A 22,526-nucleotide genomic window follows, 5' to 3' on the forward strand; every position below is an offset into this window, starting at 1 on the left:
GGGCTTCCAGGCACAATGGACACGAGCGAGAGACTGAGAGACTGAGAGACTGAGAGACTGAGAGAGAGCTTGGCTTTGATGCATTTGGATCAGAGAGACTGAGAGGAATACAAGTAGGAACACGTGGACAGGACAGGCAGATGCTACGTGTTGCAGGCTGCAGCTCTGACGGCTGCAAGTGCAGTTGCTTTGTGAGCTTTGTCTGATTGTATGAAATCAGTGCAGGGGTGTGTTGAAGTTTTAAACAAACACCTGATCCATTCTGCACTTGAAGTGACACAATTTTCATGCATACAGAGATGCTCCCTTGAAGACAAGCAGTTTTTACATCGGAGACAATCGTTTAAAATAGCTATTGCTGAAAATAGATATGAATTGAATGGTAGAATGGAGGACACAGTGAGCATGTGGAAGAAGGAGGTCTGCTTAAATAAACCAAAATTCAGCTCTTTGGCTGAGTCACAAAATGCTGAATGTGAAAGCAAAAGGCACATGTAGGTAGTGGGAGCATCATGCAATGGGAATGTTATTCTTCGGGTCGACGAGGAAACTGGTCTGACATGATGGGAAGAGAGGAATCCTGGAGGAAAAGTTGTTGGAGGCTGGAAAAGACGTGAAAAAGGGTTGGACAACCACTCAACACAGAGCCAGAGCAAGAAAATAAATGGTTCAGATTAAAGCATATTCATGTTTTTGAATATTACAGTCAAAGCCCAGACCCAAATCCACATTAGAATCAGTGGAAAACTTTAAAAACTCATCCTCACAAATATCCTGGGTAAGAAAAACAGTCCAAATTTAAGCTCATGTGTCCCAAGCTGGTGAATTCAAATGCCTACCAAACATGAAATAATGTTTTTTTTTTTCTTCCATGTCATGATTATGCTCTTCTTTGTGTTGCTCTGGCACATAAAAGTTCATTAAAGCAGTTTGTAGTTGAAATGTGAACAAATGAGATCAGAGTGCCTTGGCCAAAAACGCTCTGAATTTCATCTGCTGTATGTCGCACACCTTACCTACCAGTAAGAACAGACACGCAGCAGTGAAGCATTTGAAGACAGCTAAAATATCATAAAAGGATTCTGTGCGCTTCCACCCAAACCACCAGTCTGAACTCTGTGTATTATAGATTGCAGTAACTTGAGTCCAACACAAACACCAGAAAATTACCGGTTCTATTTAAACACCGTCCTGTGAGCCTGAGCTCTGTTCAGTTACAGGACGGCACTCTGGAAGCACAGATTTCCACTCTGACTCCTTATTGGGTTTATTTTTACTACGTTCTGCATCAGATAAGCAGAAACACGAAAAACGAAATTGACTTAAAGCAGCAAACAACAACATAAAGGATTGCATAATCACAGCTTTAGTCTCCCTGAAAAAGTCACAATGAAAGTAATGTATGTTTGTCTTGTGTATCTGGAATGTGGTTGGATAGAAACATTCTTATTGCTATTACTACCATGGCTTTTTCAAACAAGATCCTGCACATCATCACACAATATCTTCTATTGTGTGTCATCAGTGAAAACAACATTGTAAGTTGTGCTGCCATTTTTTTCAGAAAGAAGCATCTTTCCCCTTAAAGTCTTCAAAGCAACCTGTACTTGTTCAGTTTCTCTGATTTCTCTGATTTTAATCATTCTAATAACTGACATGTTACTAGAAATCATCAATCAATCAGCAGTCATAGCTGCTTGCATGAAATCATTGCTGATGTCTTTTCATCTTGTCTTTGTGTCACACACACCTGTATGGTAAAGATCAACAAAGTATAAAAAGTCATGCTTGCCAATTTTCTTAGCCGTTATACAATTGTGCGTGTGCGTTTTTAATAGTGTTGCATTGGTATAGCGCATGTGATTTCTGTTATTTTTTATCAATTGTTCAAACAAAGCATTTTGTTAAAAAGATCAGCATTGGTCTAAATGCAGACTGAATTATGTTAAGTAAAATATGAATCTGAATTCAAATTCGCTGAGCCTCTAGTTTGCAGAGACAAATTTTGATTGAACTCTTTGAGGTATGTCTCAAATTGTTTTAAACATCTAAGTAACCAAGAAAATCAGTTTTATTTTGGAACTGAAATTTTTGTATTCCTTCCCTATGACTTCTTGATTATGCTGCTCTTTTTTCCGTTATTATTTCATCGCATACAAGGAATTTTTAACAAAAGGAAAATGGGGAAATACTCTGTGGGTATGAATACATTTGCAATGCACTCCACTTCTGTAAGTGTATGTAGCTGTCTGAACGCAAAATGAAAACATATAATCTGCATGTCGTTCACTGTTAGTAGCTAAGGAAGGCAGAAGAGCCTATTTAAGTTGGGAGTGAAAAAAAAGGAGTAGAAGAAGAGAGTAAATGAGGTCAAATTGAAGCTCTCTGTTTCAGAGGCTGCAACGTGTCCACAGTGTAACCAGACTGCTTTGTGGATCTGCCAGATTTTCTCTCTCTCTTTCTGCTTCCTCCCTCCTTCTGTCGCTCTCATCACATCATGAGATGGATCCATATCGCCATATCTGCACTGCAGAAGACTGATTTAAACTGCGCAGGATATAAAAAGTGGCAAAGAAAAAAGGTCATATTTCCAGAAAATAACCAACAAACAATAAAGATAAATTTGACTTTGTGTGACATATATGTGAAGTTTATTTGCCAGTGTTTTCAGTGGTGCCACTGGGCAGGAGGTAACGTGGGGGAGGGGGGTGCATGAAGGGGCCATATAGAGTCCTTTCAATTTTATATTTTCTGTTTATATTCAACACTTATTTTATTTATTGCATCCGTTGATTTGTGTACTTTTGCACATATATTTGACAATGGCATATTATTAAAGCTGTTGACGTTCTATGATGCAGTCTGGTTCTGATGTGCCATCCCAGAAATGTCAGTGGATCCCATCCGGTCATAAAAAAAAACAAGGTGCGAAGCCTCACAGGGAGATGTATAAAACAGCCTCTTAAAATCCCTCTGATAACCTCCATCTTTGTGCGTAAATTACGCACTCTCTTCCCCGGATCCAAATGCATCCAAATATAACATTGCGCACATCTTTCTTAAAAATATATACAAAAGTAACTTCTCGAGGGAAAAGAACTTATGCTGGCTGAAAATCCGTTCTATCCAGATCCTCTAAAGACTTCTTAGCTGGACATGAAAGAAAAGAGACTCAATTAAGAAAATCCACAGCAGGTAGATGATACAGGACGTCTGCAGCGCCTCAGAGCCGGTGCGTAAATAATGCCTTCCAGCATCATCCACGTTTGAGCTGGGAGGTGAACTGCTTTTTGTTGAGACGGCCCATTCCCCTCTGATGAAGGAGGGATTTTTGCGCCCCAAACATGCAACAAGTTATGTGGTGCGCGCACGGCACCTCCCCAAAAGCTCAGCCATATAAAAGCCAAGATAAGTCATTTGTTTAGGCAGTAGGGAGTTTCTGCTGGGGTCTGGATTGGAGTTACGCACAGACCGGACCCTGCCCTATATGAGAGGTGTCTGAGGAGGAAAAAGAGGATCCCCCCCTGCCACAAAGAATCTACATGTCTAATATTTAGACATGTTCAGCTTTGTGGATATTCGGTTAGCGCTTTTGCTCAGCGCAACAGTGCTGTTGGCGAGAGGTCAAGGCGAGGATGATAGTAAGTATCCCTTTCAAACATTATGTTCCTTTTTCTTTGTGGCCCTCTCAGGATGTGGAAAGTCCACAAGAGGATGCGCAGTTTGATGGAACTAGTCGGGATATTTGACTCGCCACCTGGCAGAACTGGGGAAATGTGTTTTCTTTTTTCCACGGGCTCCTCTGGAGATCTGGAAGCGAATAGGAACTTATAGACTGGACGTTTTTTTTTTTCCACACTGTTCTCTTTTTTTCCCCCCATCTCACTGGCGTGCAGACACATGTCCCACTGGAGTGCAAACCTGAGGGGAGCAGCTGTTTTATCTCTACGCAGTGGTAGGACATGAGTTCAGACAAAGTTGAAGCTCATGCAAAAGAAAAAATAATATAAAGAGAAAAAAAAACACATTTTAATTAATATTTAGTTTGAATTTGGTGAGGATTTCTTTCGGTTCAAGAACTTGCACCCCGAGACAAAAGCCTCAAACCGCATCAATAAAGAGCAGGCACACATCTGTGGAGAGCTTCGGCTCTAAAAATAAGAGAATATTGCAACAAATTCAGGGAAAAAAATGACAATGGAAAAATTTCTAAAGTCTGACGTCGACAATGGAATAAGTTCGTCTAGACGTCAATTAATCACCATCCGGACTAGGGCGAGGGAGGCCTTCTTTTGCAAAGCAATAGTGACGCCATGTGGCGAGGCATGGAACTCCACATCTACGCTTTAACCCTCTCCTCTCCTGATGCCCAGCCTGCGAAATCTATCACTCTGAGACGTGATTGGACCTACTGTAATTGGTTATCAAGAAGCAGTCCATTTTTTGAATGTTTTACTGGATCTGGAGCTGAAGCTTTTTTACTCCCAATTACAAGGAAGAAAACAACTACCCTTCATATGATAATCCTTTAGCTACTTTTCTCTTCATTGAGCTTTACGTTTCTGACACCAAACAGGTGTGGAGCCAAAGGGTGGATTAAATCCAATTCTGCTCTATCAAAACTTTTTAAAAAAAACTCTAGCATTTCAGTGGCTTTTAATATCACATTTCATCTGGTTACATCATCTTTACTTGAATAATCTTTTAAAATTGTATTTTTTTTGCTTAGCTTTTTCAGGTTGTCGTGTTAGCCAGGTGATGCTCTGCACATTGTTTTATATCAAATTGCCAAATAACTGTTTGCAAAATATTTTTTTTTCATTAAGTTAACCGATTTTAACTTAAAAAGTAATGGAACCCTTTTGATGTTTTTCAGAAAGCATGCAAGTTTTACTTCTATTAAGTTTGTTTATTTAAATTATTCCCTAAATATCTGTAGGGATGCTAATGACTTCTTAAGCATATGGGAAGTAAGATGTAACTGTATTATATTTGAATTGAAATGCTTAATGTTTGTAAAATGAACTTTTGTAATCATTTAGTGTTAAACATTGTAGCTTAGCTTCTAGTGTAGTTTGACAGTCTTAAGAGGAAGTGATCCAAGAGGAAGTTAAGTATTAGGCCCAAAAGCCATTGATTTGTAGAAAAAGACGTAACCTATTGTCTTGATCAACAATACAAATCAATTCATTCTCCTGCTGGTTTTTTCTAGTATACCTTCACCCCAAATTATTGATGAAAAAAAGGGTATTGTTTGATTTTAAGCAAATATAATTGGTTCCAACTATCCTAAAATAGGGTTTATCAACATGTTTCTAAACGAGATGTGTCAGTTTTTTTCTGAGAATTTAAGCATCTAACTTGTATTTACATGTAAAAATGTAAATACAATATCAAATTCTCCTCAAAATCCTTGACTTCATCACAAATATATATGTATTTTTTTTTCAGAGCAATTTGGCAGCTGCACATCAGAAGGACAGTCGTACAACGACAAGGATGTATGGAAACCAGAACCCTGCCAGATCTGCGTGTGCGACATGGGGACCATCCTCTGCGATGAGGTGATCTGCGAGGACACATCCGATTGTGAAGACCCCTACATTCCTGACGGAGAGTGCTGCCCTGTCTGCCCCGATGAGGGTACTGCTCACCTGTTTTATGGTTTCATTCATGCCTTGCACCACCTCCTAGATTTGCTCCTCTGCTGCCTCTGGCCTCTAGACATCAAATGGACCTGAGCCTCTCAGCATGTCTGCCTGCCTGCCTGTCTGAGGATTTCACATAGAAAAAAAAATCCCTTTTGGATCATATTTTGCTGAGTTCTTTTCAACAAACTTTTACAATGTTGGATTACACCCTCTTTCTAATGGAGAGTTTATCATTTTCCCAACATCCCAGTTTGTGCAGACCCATCACGCTCCTTCCGCCTTTGCCCCTTTCAATTACTTAAGTTGCTCTTAGTGCAGTTATGACAAAATTATAACTGCATTAAAGTCCCTGCTTTAATGTCTAAATCTGCTACACATGCTTGGGCCTGCAGCTTGACACGTCAGCTAGTCTTGAAATATTTTGAATTTAATTATGTGTGCTAGCTGTTGACCTTTCTTTTTTCTTTAACTTTTTTAGGTCCTACCACTGAAGCTACGGTATTTCAACCTTTCTTAAAATTTCATTAATGTTGAGAAACAATTCTGAATTCATCAAACCATAACATTATATTCTAATACCATAAATTATTTTACATCCTGAAAACAAGGCTACATTATAGCTTAACAGTTTTTTTTGTTGTTTTTTTAATTTTTATGTACTCATAGATTCCAAAGGGACCCACTGGCCCCAGAGGAGATCCGGTAGGTTTCTATTTACTTTGTTTTGTAGTCTAATCATACCTATAACTAAGGGAGAAGAAATAACTGCAGAAAAGTCCAACGTGCAATTTCCAGTATATATTTATATGCATATTAAACAATCCTGATGAAATTCCTGAAACATTATGCGTGTCTACCTTGTGGTATTTAAGTCCAGTTTATGCTCTACATGCTGCTGATATTTTTTTAGTTTGGACCAAAAAATAGAGATGTCTAAGAGCAATATGTGCTCTATGAATTAGGAATGAAAACTGTCAGAAACCAACATGATTGCTGACAAAGCTGCTGTAAAGTATAACTGTAACTGTTAACTAGCTCACGAGGTCAAAGAGAGTTCATGAGTCTATGATTTAGAGTCATCTTTAAAATGAAGTGAAGATCATTAATAACAAAGCAGCAATAACATTTTCTAAGCAGAAATGTGTTTGTATTGGACAAATAATTCTGCTTATGATCTTTTTTGAAGTTATTAAACATGAAATTCAAGGTTTGCTGACACTGATTGATGTTTTGGGCTTTTGAAAGTAAAGTAAAACATCGTCTGCATAGAGGGGCGTGTAACATGTCTGGAATGCTGTTTTTCCCAGGGTCTTCCTGGTCTCCCTGGCAATGATGGGATCCCTGGACAGCCTGGCCTTCCCGGCCCACCCGGCCCCCCTGGGCCCCCTGGCCTTGGTGGAGTACGTATCAGAGTTTCATCTGAAAATAAACACCAATTCAGCAACCTTCCTTCAGATTAAAGCATTTATAGATCGATAAAAACACTGCTCTCCTTTAGATTTCTGATATTTGTAAGAGGATTATGAGAAGCGGGACTATTTCAAGTATTTTTTGAGATGTTTCTATGCTGAAAAAGTGACTGATTTCCTCGTCTTCTCCCCTCACAGAACTTCTCTCCTCAAATGAGCTACTTCGACCCCTCCAAGTCCAGCGGCCCACCCGTCCCCGGCCCAGTTGTACGTAATTTTCATATAGTGACCCATGTTTATAGAGTATACAAAAATGAAGGACAAAATGATGTCTGATTTTTCTAACTCTTCATCAACAGGGTCCTCCTGGTCCCCGTGGTGCTCCTGGTCTTCCCGGCCCACCTGTAAGCATTTTTATCAGTAACATATGTATGTTATATGTTTTTGAAAACTTTCTGGGGAAGTTTGGTTGAGACACTAAGAAAAAAGCAGGAATTTTACTCTGACGCCATTCTGGCTTAACTGGCAAGCACAAATCAGTCAATTCGGTTTGTGTTTGAAACATAGGCGTCTCTGGCCAAGACATTTATAGAGGTGGCTATTGTTGCACCACCACCTGCCCCCCCCCCACTTGTATCATTAATAATGTGAATAAGATGTGCTGAAAATGTTTTCTCTTGATGTCTTTCAGGGTCCTTCAGGTAGCCCTGGACCCCAAGGAGAGCCTGGTGAGCCCGGTGCTGTGGTAAGTACACATTATAACTAGTTTGATTAATGGCAATCTTACTGTGTCAGTCATTGAAACATCATGAACATCACAAATGAACATGATTATGTCTAGAGGCAAATAAATTTCTCCTTTTTATTATATTCGACTACATCATGTATCATTAGTCTACTTCTGCACACCATTTTTTCACTTTTCTTCATCTGTGTCAGTAACATTTTAGAATCAACGGTATTATCTGTTGGTATTTTCAGGGTCCAATGGGTCCCCGCGGTGCCGCAGGCCCTCCCGGAAAGAACGGAGATGATGTGAGTGATTCTGTTTCCTTTTTACCTGTGCTTGCAGCTAAAACCACCTCTTACTACCTGGCCCAGCACCTTCCTGTGTTTTGAAAAACCTGTTTCTGTCTGTGTGTCTTCAACAGGGTGAGGCTGGTAAAGCTGGACGCCCCGGTGAGCGCGGACCTGCTGGCCCTCAGGTGAGCCAAATTAGCAAGTCGTTGACCGTTTGTCCAAAATTTCTGTTCGTGTTCACGTTTGCAAATTTGTGCATGTTTTATTGTTGTTGTTTTCTTTTTCTTTTGTTGTAGTTCTTAGTTTTTAAACCCTGATCACACTTTCCATTGACATGAGATGCCTTTCAGTTTAGGAAACTCCCATGATGACAGATTTCTTCTTGTTTTCCTGCAGGGTGCTCGTGGATTCCCTGGAACCCCCGGACTGCCTGGCATCAAGGGACACAGAGTGAGTCTTAGTGCTAGTCTGGAGCTTCTGCATTATAGTCACAAGCAGAAACATGATCTAATAATGATTCCCAATGTTATCTGCAGGGTTTCCCCGGTCTTGATGGAGCCAAGGGAGACAGTGGACCTGCTGGTCCTAAGGTAAGAAGCCCAGAAACCCGTTCTGCCGTCTGGATCACTTTGCCTCGTTCCAGGTGTTTAAAGGCTGACCTCTGTCTTGCAGGGAGAGCCTGGTGTCCCCGGAGAGAACGGCATCCCAGGCGCCATGGTACGTTTTCAGTTGCACCGTCCTAAAGAGCCAATTTAAAGATTGGTGCGACCTCCTGAAGCGTTTTATTCTAAGAGGTCTGCAAAAAAACGAGAAGAAATTGATCAGTTTTTTTTCTCTATTGTCTTGCAGGGTGCCCGTGGTCTTCCTGGTGAGAGAGGCCGCCCCGGACCTGCTGGCCCTGCTGTAAGCACTGACATTTTTCCGCTTTGTAACCTTAAACTTTCTTCAACTCCCGTGCAAAAAGCTGAACTGAGCAAAATCTGTTTGCTCTTCCATGCAGGGTGCTCGTGGTAACGATGGCAACACCGGTCCTGCTGGTCCTCCCGTAGGTTTTCAATGATTAAAACTTTCTTTTTACTTTTCTACATAAAAAGAAAGAAAGTTTTGCCTTTTCACACCATGCTCCTCTAACGATCTGTGTCCAATCCTGATGTTTAGGGACCCACCGGGCCTGCCGGACCCCCTGGATTCCCTGGCGCTGTTGGTGCTAAGGTAAGTCAAATGGGTGACATATTTTTTGTATTTAAACTGAAAGAAAACTAAAAATAGTCAGAAGTTTGGTTTCCATTTCACCAGTTAAGCCTTAGTGTTCAAATGTTTCCCTCTGAATGAAGGAAAACGTATCATTAGACGCTACTTAACCTCGGTCTGATCTCAGTGATGGTGTTTATCTCCACAACACCCTGTGTCGGGGGAATTGTTAAGTTTTGCAGGAAAAACTTCCACTACAACTTTTATGTAAGGATATTATGGATGAATTAAACAGTGTGTTTGACTGCCAGCCATTGTGGGGTTCACTGATTCTTGCAGCAAACAGAAAACACCATTGGATCCCAGCTGGGCTCTTTCCCTCAGTCGTTTTCCATTTACGAAGGATTTTAGTACTTTTCCTTTGATATTCCACTTCCTGGAGTTAAAATGGAATCAGAACAATAATTTGCTTGGCTTTGATAATATGGCTAATTAAAATCTTGTTTTTATTCCTTGAAAATGTTTAATTTTAGTGCAGGTTGTAAGTATTCTCACATTTTTGTGATTAGACCTTACAAACTGCACATGGACTGAAAATGGGTTATTTTACAGAAATAGAACTGAATGTGTTCAAAGACATTTATCAGAACCCTTGTCCATCTTTTGGTATTTATTTATTTTTTTAAGTTTGGGTCTGTTTTATGTTTAGGAAATCCTTTTCTCAAACACATATTGCTAATTTTTTATGACACTTGATTTTCAAGGTGCTGATTTCTGTGTTGGTGTTGCTTCCTTCCCTCTGACAGGGTGAGACCGGTCCTGCCGGAGGACGTGGATCTGAGGGACCCCAGGGAGCCCGTGGTGAGCCTGGTAACCCAGGACCTGCTGGACCCGCTGGACCTGCTGTGAGTAACAGAACCTTTAATCAGTCTGGCTTCCCTTAAAACAAACAAGCAAAAAAAAAAACATATATATATATTTTTTTCCATGAATTTCCCTGCAGGGTTCTGCTGGATCTGATGGTCAGCCTGGTGCTAAAGGTGCTAATGTAAGTTGAGCATGAGACGCGCTGATCAGGTTCATTCTGCTGACGTAATCATTTTTGATTGTTTACACTCTGACTTGTTTTTTACGCAGGGCGCTCCTGGTATCGCTGGTGCTCCTGGATTCCCTGGTAACCGTGGTCCTGCTGGAGCTCAAGGAGGCGCTGGTGCTCCCGGTCCCAAGGGTAACAATGTGAGTGGACGGCATTTCACGTGCAGAAATGTCTTCCGGTAGGTGTCACAAAGATCGGCGGTGATTGGACGGAATAAATGAAACGTGTTTCTCTGCCAACAGGGCGAGCCTGGTCCTCCAGGTCCTAAGGGAGAGGCTGGTGCCAAGGGTGAGCCTGTAAGTTTGAAACCACGTTTGACGTAAAAATGAGAACCACGCACAGCCTTTTGTTTCTCGGGTGAATAAGATGGTTCCGTCTCTTCCAGGGCCCAGCTGGACTTCAGGGACTTCCCGGCCCCTCTGGTGAGGAGGGAAAGAGAGGAGCTCGTGGAGAGCCTGGTGGTGCTGGACCCCGTGGACCTCCTGGAGAGCGTGTATGTTTTGTTTTTTTTACCATTTATTTATTTCCTTGTTGTTGTTGTTGAGAAAGTCACCCTTGAATTCCTGTTTTCACATTGTAGCAAGTGCTACAATGTGAAAACAGATGTGACAAATCCAAATAACAGAAAGCAATTTTGTAAAATTGATTGCTGCAATACTTACTTTTTTAAAATTATTATTATTATTGTCATTTTTGTAGTTACAGTTTTTTTTCACCTTTTCTCCCAAATTAATTATTTCTTTACAGTTCCAACACAAACAAAGACAGAAAAAAGAACAACCTTAAAACCACATATCTAGCAGTTTGCTAAGTTTGAATTGTCTCAGCTTTAGACACTGGACAACCAAATTAAATTACTGAATTTTAAAGACTAAAATACAACAAAGTGAACAAGTTTGAATTCTGTGGTGGTTAAATTATCCTCTTCCCAGCATCACCTTGCATCTGATGCTCACATCTGAGATGATGCATTTCATGCTCAATCAAAAAACTCCAACTTGTAAATAGACTTGCAGCCATGCATGGTTGTAGTACTAATTTTATGTAAAACTGTCTATAGTCCCTTAAAAATCACTTTATTCCCAGAGCTGCTTTGGGAATACCATATTTTACCACGTTTACTGACCTGCTTGGTGCTTTTTCTTTTCTTTTTTTTCCCAGGGCGCCCCTGGTGCTCGTGGTTTCCCTGGTTCTGATGGAGCTGCTGGTGGAAAGGTAAATGAACCAGGAGCAAGTGTTTGCAAACTCCTGATACAGAACTTCATAAAAATAACTACTTCTGACCCTTTGCGAATAATGACTTCTGACCCTTTGCGACCTTTGTAACAGGGCGCCCCAGGTGAGCGCGGTGCCCCCGGAGCAATGGGATCTCAGGGAGCCACCGGTGAGGGCGGAAGCCCCGGCGCTCCTGGTGCTCCAGGATCAAAGGTGGGCTTTGAGACAAACTGGAGCAACTCTGTTAAATGCAATGAGATGAGAAGAAAGAACGAAAAAAACAAATGAATTTTAACTTGCTCCTCCTCTTTAGGGTGTGACCGGGAGCCCCGGAAGCCCCGGCCCTGACGGCAAAGTTGGACCTGCTGTAAGTACTGATAGTTTCTAAAGATTTGACCGGATTTCTAGTTAAAGTTCCACATATGAATCTCTGTCCAGACCAGACTGGGGGGAATAGGCCAGTTTCTGATCTCTTCATGGTTTAACACAGTCAGCAATCTAAAGTTATGGTTGATTATGGATGAACTTGCTCAGTTTCTAAATTTGCAAAATGAGATCCTTCATTGAAGCATTTCTTAGTTTGGTGACCTTGGTTGCTTCACCTCTGGAAATAAAACCTGTGGTCCTATTAGGACATTTTCAAGAGATCTGAAAGAAGGTCGCTCTCATAGGCGAGTGTGAGGCGTTCATGTTCTCCCCAGCATACTTATTGTCTGAAGAATGGAGAAATAGCAGAACAAATAACTTAAGAGGTGGATGTGAGCAAAGATTTACAGTCTTCGGGTTTTACATGACCTAAATGAGATCCAGATGACCAGATCTATCAGCCAATATCCAAACACACTGCAATGTCCTTTTGCCAGCTTTAAAAATGAGTCAACCTAAATGCTTTTTTTGTTTTTATTTTTTTAAAATAAAACATTTTCTCTCCTCTCTTGATCATTAGGGTGCTCCTGGTCAAGATGGCCGCCCCGGACCTCCTGGCCCCACTGGATCCAGAGGACAGCCCGGAGTCATGGGATTCCCCGGACCCAAGGGAGCCGCTGTGAGTGAACCCTTCACCGTTCCGCGTCTTTAAGGGGATTGATGGGATCCTTGGGTTGTGAGTGTGTGAACTATGTTTTTGTGACCAGGGCGAATCTGGTAAACCTGGTGAGAGAGGACCTGGTGGAGCTGCTGGCCCAGTTGTAAGTACTACAGTTATTTTTTTTCTATTTCGGTATTTTCAATGAACTCTAAAGTGATGATAAATGAGATGGATGGAACTGAACCTCTTGACGTTCAGACTAAATCAAAATAAGAGCGCATTAGATTGGAAAGTCTGGCTTAATCTGGACTGAACTGAAGATGCTTATTTTTGTAAATTGATTTCAAATTATGTTTTCTGTACCATAGCACAAAGCAAATAAGCTGAAATGAATTGAAGTTGAAATATGAGCGTAGAAGCATTTAATAAATATTGTGACCTTCTTCCGTTCAGGGTGCTCCCGGCAAAGATGGTGATGTTGGAGCTCCCGGACCTTCTGGACCTGGGGTAAGCAGTTTGCCTCCATTATTTTTAAGCATAAAAAAGATCATTTTCATACCCCTGCCCCCCATTTCTATTCTCAATATAAAATAATAACAAAATAAAAATATTCTCCAAACTCTGATTACAGGGACCTCCTGGAGAGAAAGGAGAGCAGGGACCTTCTGGTGCACCAGGATTCCAAGTGAGTTTTTGAAGCCTCAAATGATCTAAAATTATTATTATAATTATTATTTTGTCGGTTTGTTGTTGAATACATGTCCCACTTTATAATTCATACATTCAACTGCATCTTTAATTATCATCCAGGGTCTTCCCGGACCCCAAGGTGCTACTGGTGAGAGTGGCAAGCCTGGTGAGCAGGTACGATCTGCACCATTCATGGCTAGATCTGAACTATTGGTAATAAATCGTTTGGTCAAAGCAAAATTAGACCTGACAATAATAATCGCTCTTTCTCCTGATTCTGTTCAGGGCGTTCCTGGAGAGGCCGGACCACCTGGCCCAGCTGGACCCAGAGTAAGCCCCTCTTGTTCTGCTGGACATTCTGTTTTTATATTTACACTAAACAGAAAAAAAGCCTAATGCTTTCTCTGCGTTTCCATCAGGGTGACAGAGGCTTCCCTGGAGAGCGTGGTGGTCCCGGGCCTGCCGGTCCAACTGGACCCCGTGGCGCCCCTGGTGCTGGTGGAAACGATGGACCTAAGGTATGGCAAAAAAAAAAAAAAGAGCTGGACAGAAAATTTTACAGCTCAGATTTGGAAGAGTCTTGACCTTTGTGAACCTCAGTAAACAGCAGAAACACCTGCAGATATCTGGAAAGGAAAATATGGTTCAGATGTTTCTGATTTATAGGAATCAAAACAAGAAACAAGTGAACATCCTGAGGTCTGGATTTAAAATAAAATAATATATATTAAGTGAGACAATTGATGGCCTTTAGTCTCCAGAATATGTTAAATTGGGTCATGTAGGAGCTTCTGATAAGCAGAGACCAAAACGACAAATGAGACGACTGGAGAATCCTGTTGATTTTTGTAGAAAAAGGGAATTTTTGTACCGTTCAGGCTTTTTATTGGAAACAAAACAGTTTTGCTAGGGAAACAAGTGTGTTCACACCTGTGTCACTTCCTATTTACTGAGCTCAGCCTGTGATTTGATGTTTTTCAGAAAATGATGGAACACGCGTCCACATTCATGCCGATCAAACATCGATCAAACAACCAGCTCATTTTGTACTGCGTCTGACAATTAGCATTTTAAATGTGTTTTCTAGTATCTTGTCATAGTTGTGTGACTCTGAAAAATAATTCTCTAAACTAAACTGCTATTTGCTTAGCTATTATAGTCTTTCATGTCAACAACAGATTGTGACAATGCCTGCCACTAGGTGGCAACTTTCAAGCAGCAGAGGAGTAAATGAACAAACTTCAAACTGTACTCGGTCTCCAAAGTCCTGCTCTGCCTCTTCCGGGTTCTTTAAAGAGGGTGATTAAAGTGTATTATCTTTCTTTTTACCTGCACAGGGAGAGGCTGGAGCTGCTGGCGCCCCCGGTAGTGCGGGACTCCCTGGTATGCAGGGGATGCCTGGTGAGCGAGGATCTTCTGGCATGCCTGGACCCAAGGGAGAGAGAGTGAGTGGAACAACCAGACAATTTGGATAGACTAATTGTACTGTGTGACAGCATTTTATGTTGTGGTTTAAAACTTTAATCTTTTTTCACTTCCTTTTAATATTTTCTTGGTATGAACTTAATGTAAGTTAATAGGTTTTATCTTTCTTTGAAAAATACTTCCAAAAGTTAAGAAGTAACTTAATATGCTTCTGAAAAAGTCAAGATATCAGTGTTATACTGACTTATTGATTGACATTTAAATAATGTCACTATTAGATCAATCTTAGATGTCGCTAGAAATGGCGACATGCTGGTTCTTAGGCCAGCTATCATTGATTTTCACATTCAACTGTTTAACGACACTTTTCTCTGTTTAGGGAGACGCTGGTGCTAAAGGTTCTGATGGCGCCGCTGGCAAAGATGGCGTGCGCGGTCTGACTGGTGCTATTGGACTTCCTGGACCTCCTGGTGCTCAGGGTGAGAAGGTAAGATCATGGATGATATTTATCTTCATCTGCACGCAGTGGCTCCCAAAAGATTTTCTGTATCTGGATTCAAACCTTTCCACCAATCTACATCTCTACTTCTTAAGTTGTTTTTTACTCACATAAAGAGAAAAACGATCTAAATATGGTATTGTTTTGAGACCTCTTAAACTATGATTAATAAACAGCAAATGTATGTAATTTATGTTGCAATACAAACAATAAAGAATGGTTAATACACTAGTTTGCTATTGTAGCACCAGGTGCAACTAAAATTTCTCCCCACCAATTATTTTATCACACTATTTTATTTTATTTTATGCATGGATATTCTTATATCCAGGTGGTGATTATAATTTGCATTCAAACAATCACAAATACAACAATATCCCAAAAAACAAATAACTATTACAGCACTCTCAGACAAATTTAGAAATGTAGTTTGTCAACATGATGTATCATTCATATATATTGTAAGTGAATGTGTCTTTTATTTATTTTTATGATTTATTATTATTTTGTCTGCTGACTTGTGCTTCTTCTCCTCTGGCTTTAGGGAGAGCCTGGTCCCACTGGAATCGTTGGACCCTCTGGTCCCCGTGGTTCCCCTGTAAGTTATTTTCTAAACACAAAGTCTTTAGATTGCTGCAGTGGTCTTGATTAATTAAAAAAAAAATTAAAAAGTGAGACCTCAGTGCATGGTGAGGGACGCAACATGCCCCAGGAGACTGAACTGACCTTACTGATGACTCCGACAGGGTGAGCGTGGAGAGACTGGACCTGCTGGACCTGCTGGATTCGCTGGACCTCCTGTAAGTAAAATGCATATCAGAGTACAGACTGAATTCAGGTGTGACAAAAAACATGGACTCCAATTTTTATTTTTATTTTTACCTTTTCCTCCCATTTCAGGGTGCTGATGGTCAGCCTGGTGCCAAGGGAGAGACTGGTGACACCGGACCAAAGGGAGACGCCGGTCCTGCTGGACCCCCTGGACCTGTCGGATCTGCCGGTCCTCAGGTTCGTCACTCTACATTCAGTATAAATAGTATGTAACCATGTAACCCAATGTAAAATGCTATAATTAAACATCAATGTATTGATTTAACACTACGTCCTTCAGGACAGTCCAGTTCTACACTGTTGCCTTCTTGTCTGATAGTTTTTTTTTATACATATTTGTTCAACAGGGACCTACTGGTGCTACTGGACCCAAAGGTGCTCGTGGTGGTGCTGGACCTCCTGTAAGTCAACGTGAAAATGCAGAGCAATTCCTGAAAACATACCAGTAACTCGTGGTTCTTCATCTAAAATACTACAGGAGTCCTAGGAAACACTCCATGAAATCCAAGATGCCAAAAGATTCAATTTGTTGAGTTTTTGCAAACAAAAACAACAACAAAAGATGGGATCTGTTTGTATGCAGGACAGTCCAGTTCTATATTATAGTGTCTCAAAATTTTAGCAATAGGGTTCAGCAAGATCCTTTCAATAATTTGTACTGAAATAGCAACTCCTATTAAATTTGGGAAGTATTTTTTTTAAATAATGTAAAAGTTTATTTGTTTCTCTATTTAAATTCAGTTGTCAAAAGACAAAATTCAATAACCAAAATTTTAACAATAGCTAATCATATTTTGTTGTAGAAAATATCTCCTGTAATATCTTTGCTTAAATTTTCTCACATTATGCTTATAGTTACATTTAATGTCTCATCATATCTGTGTGTCTCCTTAAGGGTGCTACTGGTTTCCCTGGACCTGCCGGCAGAGTTGGACCCCCTGGCCCCTCTGTGAGTTTTAGAGTCATCACGTAAATGACCTTCTTCATGGCCGTAGAGTGATAGCTAATGGAGTTGTCCTGTCTACTGTGACCTTGACTCTAGGGAGCTGCTGGACCCCCCGGACCCGTTGGACCTGTTGGAAAGGACGGACCCAGAGGATCTCGCGGTGAGACCGGCCCTGCTGGTCGCCCTGGTGAGTCTGGTGCTGCCGGTGCTCCCGGTCCCAGTGGAGAAAAGGGATCCCCTGGCTCTGATGGATCTCCTGTAAGTATACTCGGCACTTTGCTATCATTCATTTTGAGCATGATTCAACCCCACTCACTGCCATGTCCCTCTGTGTAGGGTGCCCCCGGTCTGCCTGGACCCCAGGGTATTGCCGGAGTGAGAGGTATCGTAGGTCTCAGTGGACAGCGTGGAGAGCGTGGTTCCCCTGGTATCCCTGGACCCTCTGTGAGTATTATCAACATCTGTTCTTATTTTCTAAATCTTGATGTAAGTGCTAAATTTAACTTAGGCTCTCTAAAACCATTCACTAGGCACTTCCCTGCCTGACAAAAAACGATTCCCTGTTGTTTCTTAGGGTGAGCCTGGTAAGCAGGGACCTTCTGGCCTTGTTGGTGAGCGTGGACCCCCTGGACCTGCTGGACCCCCTGGACTGTCTGGTGCCCCCGGAGAGGCTGGTCGTGAGGTATGAAGCTTGAAATCACTGTTGTCTGATATTTCCTTTCGATTAGTTTTGATTGACCAGTTTTGCGGCTCCTCTGCAGGGATCTCCTGGTCATGATGGTGCTCCTGGTCGTGATGGTCCTCCTGGCCCCAAGGTGAACATTTACTCTTTAAAAAGGGTTATTTCCCCCCAAATCATATCTGTTAATGGAGAACTCTTCCTTATACGTCTGAAAATGTAGATCTTAGCTGCCTGGCTAACAGACATATACTTTATAGGGAGACCGTGGTGAGAGTGGCATGGCTGGACCCCCTGGACCTCCTGGTGCTCCAGGAGCCCCCGGAGGTGTCGGCCCCTCTGGCAAAACCGGTGAACGCGGAGAGAGTGTAAGTCCCCAATGACACTGGTGCTTCTTTTTTTTAAAAAAATATTATTAAATTTGTCCCAAACTTCTGTGTGTGTGTCTTTTTTTTTGTATTAAACCTCTTTTCTTCCTTTAGGGTCCTGCTGGTCCTGCTGGTCCTTCTGGCATTGCTGGACCCCGTGGTTCTGCTGTAAGTTTGTCAATCTATAGCATATGTATCCCGGTTATCCATGTTAAGACTCAGAGTTGTGCATTAACATGTCATGGCAACTTTGGGAATTTTCAGGGCCCTGCTGGTGCTAAGGGAGACAGAGGAGAGGCTGGTGAGGCTGGAGAGAGAGGCCACAAGGGACACAGAGGACTCAGCGGACAGCCTGGTCTGCCTGGACCTCCTGTGAGTCTCTACTACCACTTACACACTGCTGAAAAACAAAATATATATATATCTCCTCGAAAAGAGTTATAATCCCTTATGCATTTATTGCCACATAATCACATTCGATACATTAGAACACTACTGAACACTTTATTTTGATCAGTTACTCAGATTGACATTTTAAACTTTTAATGTTGTTAATTATGATGTTGACATTGTTACCTTCACCTGCTACCAGGGTGTTCATGGAGACAGAGGACCCGCTGGCGCTTCCGGACCCGCTGGACCCAGAGTAAGTCCAGCTGCTTTGCGCCACCATGCCAATATTTGGACATACCACAAAGCTTTTACTAAGAATCAAAAGTACTTGGAATTACTTCATTGTGTCAAGATAACGTCTCAAAGCATTAAATCTACTAATAATAAACAAAGTTAAGCTTATAAAAGATTTGTCTTTCATTTTAGGGACCTTCTGGAAACAATGGTTCCCCCGGTAAGGATGGTCAGAATGGTATGCCCGGACCCATCGGACCCCCTGGACCTCGTGGTCGCAATGGAGAGATGGGACCTTCTGTGAGTTTCATTACTATTAGAAACCTTTCTAGTAAATTGTTGTAAACAGTGCAAAAGCAGAAGGAAACTGAAGATATATAAGATGTTTCAAAAGACCTTTTCAAATCTAGTCATTTTCCATTGAGAATAAATCTTTTAGGGACAACTTAAGATGTCAGGGTGACTTTTACAAAAGCCCTTAGTAATCCCTGCTGTAAGTCTGTATGTTTCACTATTGTCTTGTCTCAAAACAGGGTCCTCCTGGACCTCCTGGACCCCCTGGACCTCCTGGAGCCCCTGGCAGTGCCTTTGAATTCGTTGCACCACCCCAGCAGGAGAAGGGTCCAGATCCTCTCCGTGGTGGCTACCGCGCTGATGACCCCAACATGATGCGTGACCGTGACATGGAGGTTGACACCACCCTGAAGACCCTGACCCAGAAGGTCGAGAATATCCGCAGCCCCGACGGCTCCCAGAAGAGCCCTGCTCGTATGTGCCGTGACCTGAGGATGTGCCACCCTGAATGGAAGAGCGGTGAGTGAGGATCAGAGTTCATAGACCTTTTCTTCAGCACCTTACACCAGACTTAGATTTTGATCAAACCTGAAACCCTCCTTATATTTTTCTCGGTTACAGGCACATACTGGGTTGACCCCAACCAGGGCTCCTCTCTGGACGCCATCCAGGTCCACTGCAACATGGAGACTGGAGAGACCTGCGTCTACCCCATCGATTCCACCATCCCCATGAAGAACTGGTACCTCAGCAAGAACCTCAGAGAGAAGAAGCACATCTGGTTCAGCGAGTCCATGACCGGTGGATTCCAGGTGAGAGTCGCAGTCACGAAATCCCTCTGATTACTTTTAGTCAGTACGATCAAAAAGTGACTTTTGCTTCTACCCGTCACACAGTTCCAGTATGGCACCGAGGGAGCTGATCCCGAGGACGTCAACATCCAGATCTCCTTCATGCGCCTGATGTCCAACCAGGCCTCACAGAACGTGACATATCACTGCAAGAACAGCATCGCCTACATGGATTCTGCAACAGGCAACCTGAAGAAGGCCGTCCTTCTCCAGGGCTCCAACGATGTCGAGATCAGAGCCGAAGGCAACAGCCGCTTCACATACAGCGTCAGCGAGGATGGCTGCACGGTAAGTTCCCTCTGTCTTCGTATTGAGTCATATTTGAAGTTATACACTCATACAAATTTTATGGCCAATTTGTGATTTGAATAAGATTTGGATCAAAGACGATGCGAATAAGAACTTACCAGCATTAATAGATAGCATGGTTATTGTCTCTAGCAGCAGCAAAGTAGCCCTTTCTTTTTGCTTTACCTGGAGAAAGTTTGAGCTTTTCAAATCAAGTATGTCCCAAACAAACATGAGTTGTAAGCTCAATGTTTTCAACTCATGTTTGATACATGTGTTGAGTGAAGTCTTGCTCTTTCTTGCTGTCCAGCAACTTAAATCAACTAGCTATATCTGAATGTCTTTAAGAAAATACATGTTCACTTTAAGATCCTTCCTTTGTCTTAGTGCTTTCTCTGGCCTTATTTATTTGACCTTAGTGATAATTCACATTGCAATGACATTTAACCTTCCTCTTTCAGTAACAACTTCCACACAGAAAGTGTGAGAAATATCTGGTAAAAGGCACCGTCCTCATATTTTTCAACCAAAACTATAATGTTGAGTCAAATGAAAAATGTATTTTAGGTTAAGGTTTCATACTTTGAAACCTTGGAGAGTCTCCAAAATTGGAAAGTGTTGTTAATGCAACCAAGTAGCATCTGCATCAAGTTTTTTCAGTTCATTCATCTGAAAGAATTTAAGTTTTTACATTTCTCTCCAACTTAATTGTTCCTAGGCCAGGCTATGACTAATCAAATTCAAAACTGAATATACCGGATAGACAGATGATTTTTCTGTTCATCTCTATGTATTTATTAAGCTATTAGAGACTTATGCCTGTTTTGTCTTTTTGTTTCTCTCTATAGTCACACACTGGCACATGGGGCAAGACAGTCATTGACTACAAGACATCGAAAACATCCCGACTGCCCATCATTGACATTGCTCCTATGGATGTTGGTGCACCCGATCAGGAATTTGGCGTTGAAGTTGGCCCTGTTTGCTTCTTGTAAAAAAAAAAAAAAAAAATGAAAGAAACATGGACATGACATTGTTGTTTTTTTCTAGCAGTCATCTCTAAAACCTCTTTTTTTCCCTATGCAACCAAAACTCATTCGGCCGCCATTGGTCCACAATGCTTTAAAACCACTCCACTGAAGACAGTGTCTGCATTTTTTTTCCAACCCTGAGATGCTTTTTGGGACTGCTACTTCATCTGAAAACCAACCACACAAGGACACTTTAAATAAAACCTTTTGACTCCACTGGCAACAAGAAAATAATGTACGTATGTGTAAAATTTCCCCCAAAGGAAATGATTAAAAATAAGAGAAAAAAGAAAACAGAATCAGGTGACTTTTTACCTATTTCCTACCACTGCAGAAGGACTTTGAAAACAACAAATGATATGTACCATTTTTCTGGTGTTAAATAAATTGTAAAAAGTGTGGAGTGTCTTGTTGATCTAAATACATCTGAAAAACACCTGAACTTTGGACCAACAAAAGAACAAGACAATTAAGCTCACCTTCATTGCAATATATAGATGGCTACCTCAAAGTCACCCCCAATTTTTCTTTAGAAATTGCCTATAGGGGGACATTAAACCATTTAAAGGTGCTATTACTAATCCAATGAGGTCCAGTTATCAGTATTTGATGATCAAACTCTCACTCTCATACTGTAATTGTTGCCACTAATGCCTGCAGAACTTTGGTGCTACTAAATTCACTCGTTGTCTTGTTGTCTATGCAGTGCAATTGTTTTCTTTGAGTGTTGGTTTGATGACAGAGGCGATTGCTGCAGGTGTGATGCATGCATTCGTGTCTTTGTAGATACAAGCGAGTGACTTCCCCGCCCACATGTTCAGTGTTTGCCCCCATCTGTGGAAAACTCCTTAAATATCCTTGAAAACAAAGAAAGAGGGACAAAAAAAAGAGAAAACACTCAAAAGAACAGCACACATCTTCCCGGTTGTTTATGTTTCATTGATGTCTTTTTTTGCAGAGAGTTTCTTAATAATGGAAATTGAAGCAGACCGACTTTCATGGTTTCAAGGAGAGATTCTGTACTTATTTTGTACATGTATAATAAATCAAGATGTTTTTAATTATTTTGGGTGCTGAAATAAAGCATGTGAAGTGGTCTACTCAGTGGCGGAGTTTTCACTGTTGTTGAAACTTAAAATACACGCATTCAGAAAATATGTCTTGCATTTGAGACCATGTCTTATACTCATGGGGGCCTTTGACAAAAAGCTACTTAAACATTTTGTGTTGCAATGAAGCAGTTTCTGTTTCTGACAAGCAGTAGTGAAAACAAGGCCAAAATCTGATTGAAAAAGAAAAACACAAGATTTTTAGTTTAAATTCTCCAGTCATCAGCTTTGCGAGTGGCATAGCTGCATCTGCAACTTTAGTTAATCCTCCTGCAGAAG

General features: G+C 41.4%; 1 protein-coding gene across 1 annotated transcript; it reads left to right on the plus strand.

Moving 5' to 3' along the window:
* Positions 1 to 3,424: 3,424 nt before the first annotated feature.
* On the plus strand, positions 3,425 to 22,242 carry col1a1b (collagen, type I, alpha 1b). Its single transcript, XM_055042690.1, has 51 exons — positions 3,425 to 3,641; positions 5,452 to 5,643; positions 6,130 to 6,149; positions 6,318 to 6,353; positions 6,959 to 7,051; positions 7,259 to 7,327; positions 7,420 to 7,464; positions 7,752 to 7,805; positions 8,042 to 8,095; positions 8,212 to 8,265; positions 8,477 to 8,530; positions 8,617 to 8,670; positions 8,753 to 8,797; positions 8,930 to 8,983; positions 9,081 to 9,125; positions 9,239 to 9,292; positions 10,078 to 10,176; positions 10,275 to 10,319; positions 10,409 to 10,507; positions 10,610 to 10,663; positions 10,753 to 10,860; positions 11,529 to 11,582; positions 11,697 to 11,795; positions 11,896 to 11,949; positions 12,529 to 12,627; positions 12,716 to 12,769; positions 13,063 to 13,116; positions 13,241 to 13,294; positions 13,420 to 13,473; positions 13,585 to 13,629; positions 13,719 to 13,817; positions 14,637 to 14,744; positions 15,104 to 15,211; positions 15,768 to 15,821; positions 15,970 to 16,023; positions 16,124 to 16,231; positions 16,402 to 16,455; positions 16,950 to 17,003; positions 17,097 to 17,258; positions 17,337 to 17,444; positions 17,575 to 17,682; positions 17,762 to 17,815; positions 17,940 to 18,047; positions 18,162 to 18,215; positions 18,312 to 18,419; positions 18,640 to 18,693; positions 18,867 to 18,974; positions 19,208 to 19,487; positions 19,590 to 19,780; positions 19,865 to 20,107; positions 20,956 to 22,242. The coding sequence occupies exons 1-51, from the start codon at positions 3,560 to 3,562 to the stop codon at positions 21,100 to 21,102; spliced, it is 4,341 nt and encodes a 1,446-aa protein (XP_054898665.1). The 5' UTR covers positions 3,425 to 3,559; the 3' UTR covers positions 21,103 to 22,242.
* Positions 22,243 to 22,526: the final 284 nt, after the last annotated feature.

Source organism: Poeciliopsis prolifica, unplaced genomic scaffold (assembly GCF_027474105.1).
Source record: "Poeciliopsis prolifica strain line A6 unplaced genomic scaffold, Auburn_PproV2 SCAFFOLD018, whole genome shotgun sequence".
NCBI classification, from domain to species: Eukaryota; Metazoa; Chordata; class Actinopteri; order Cyprinodontiformes; family Poeciliidae; genus Poeciliopsis; species Poeciliopsis prolifica.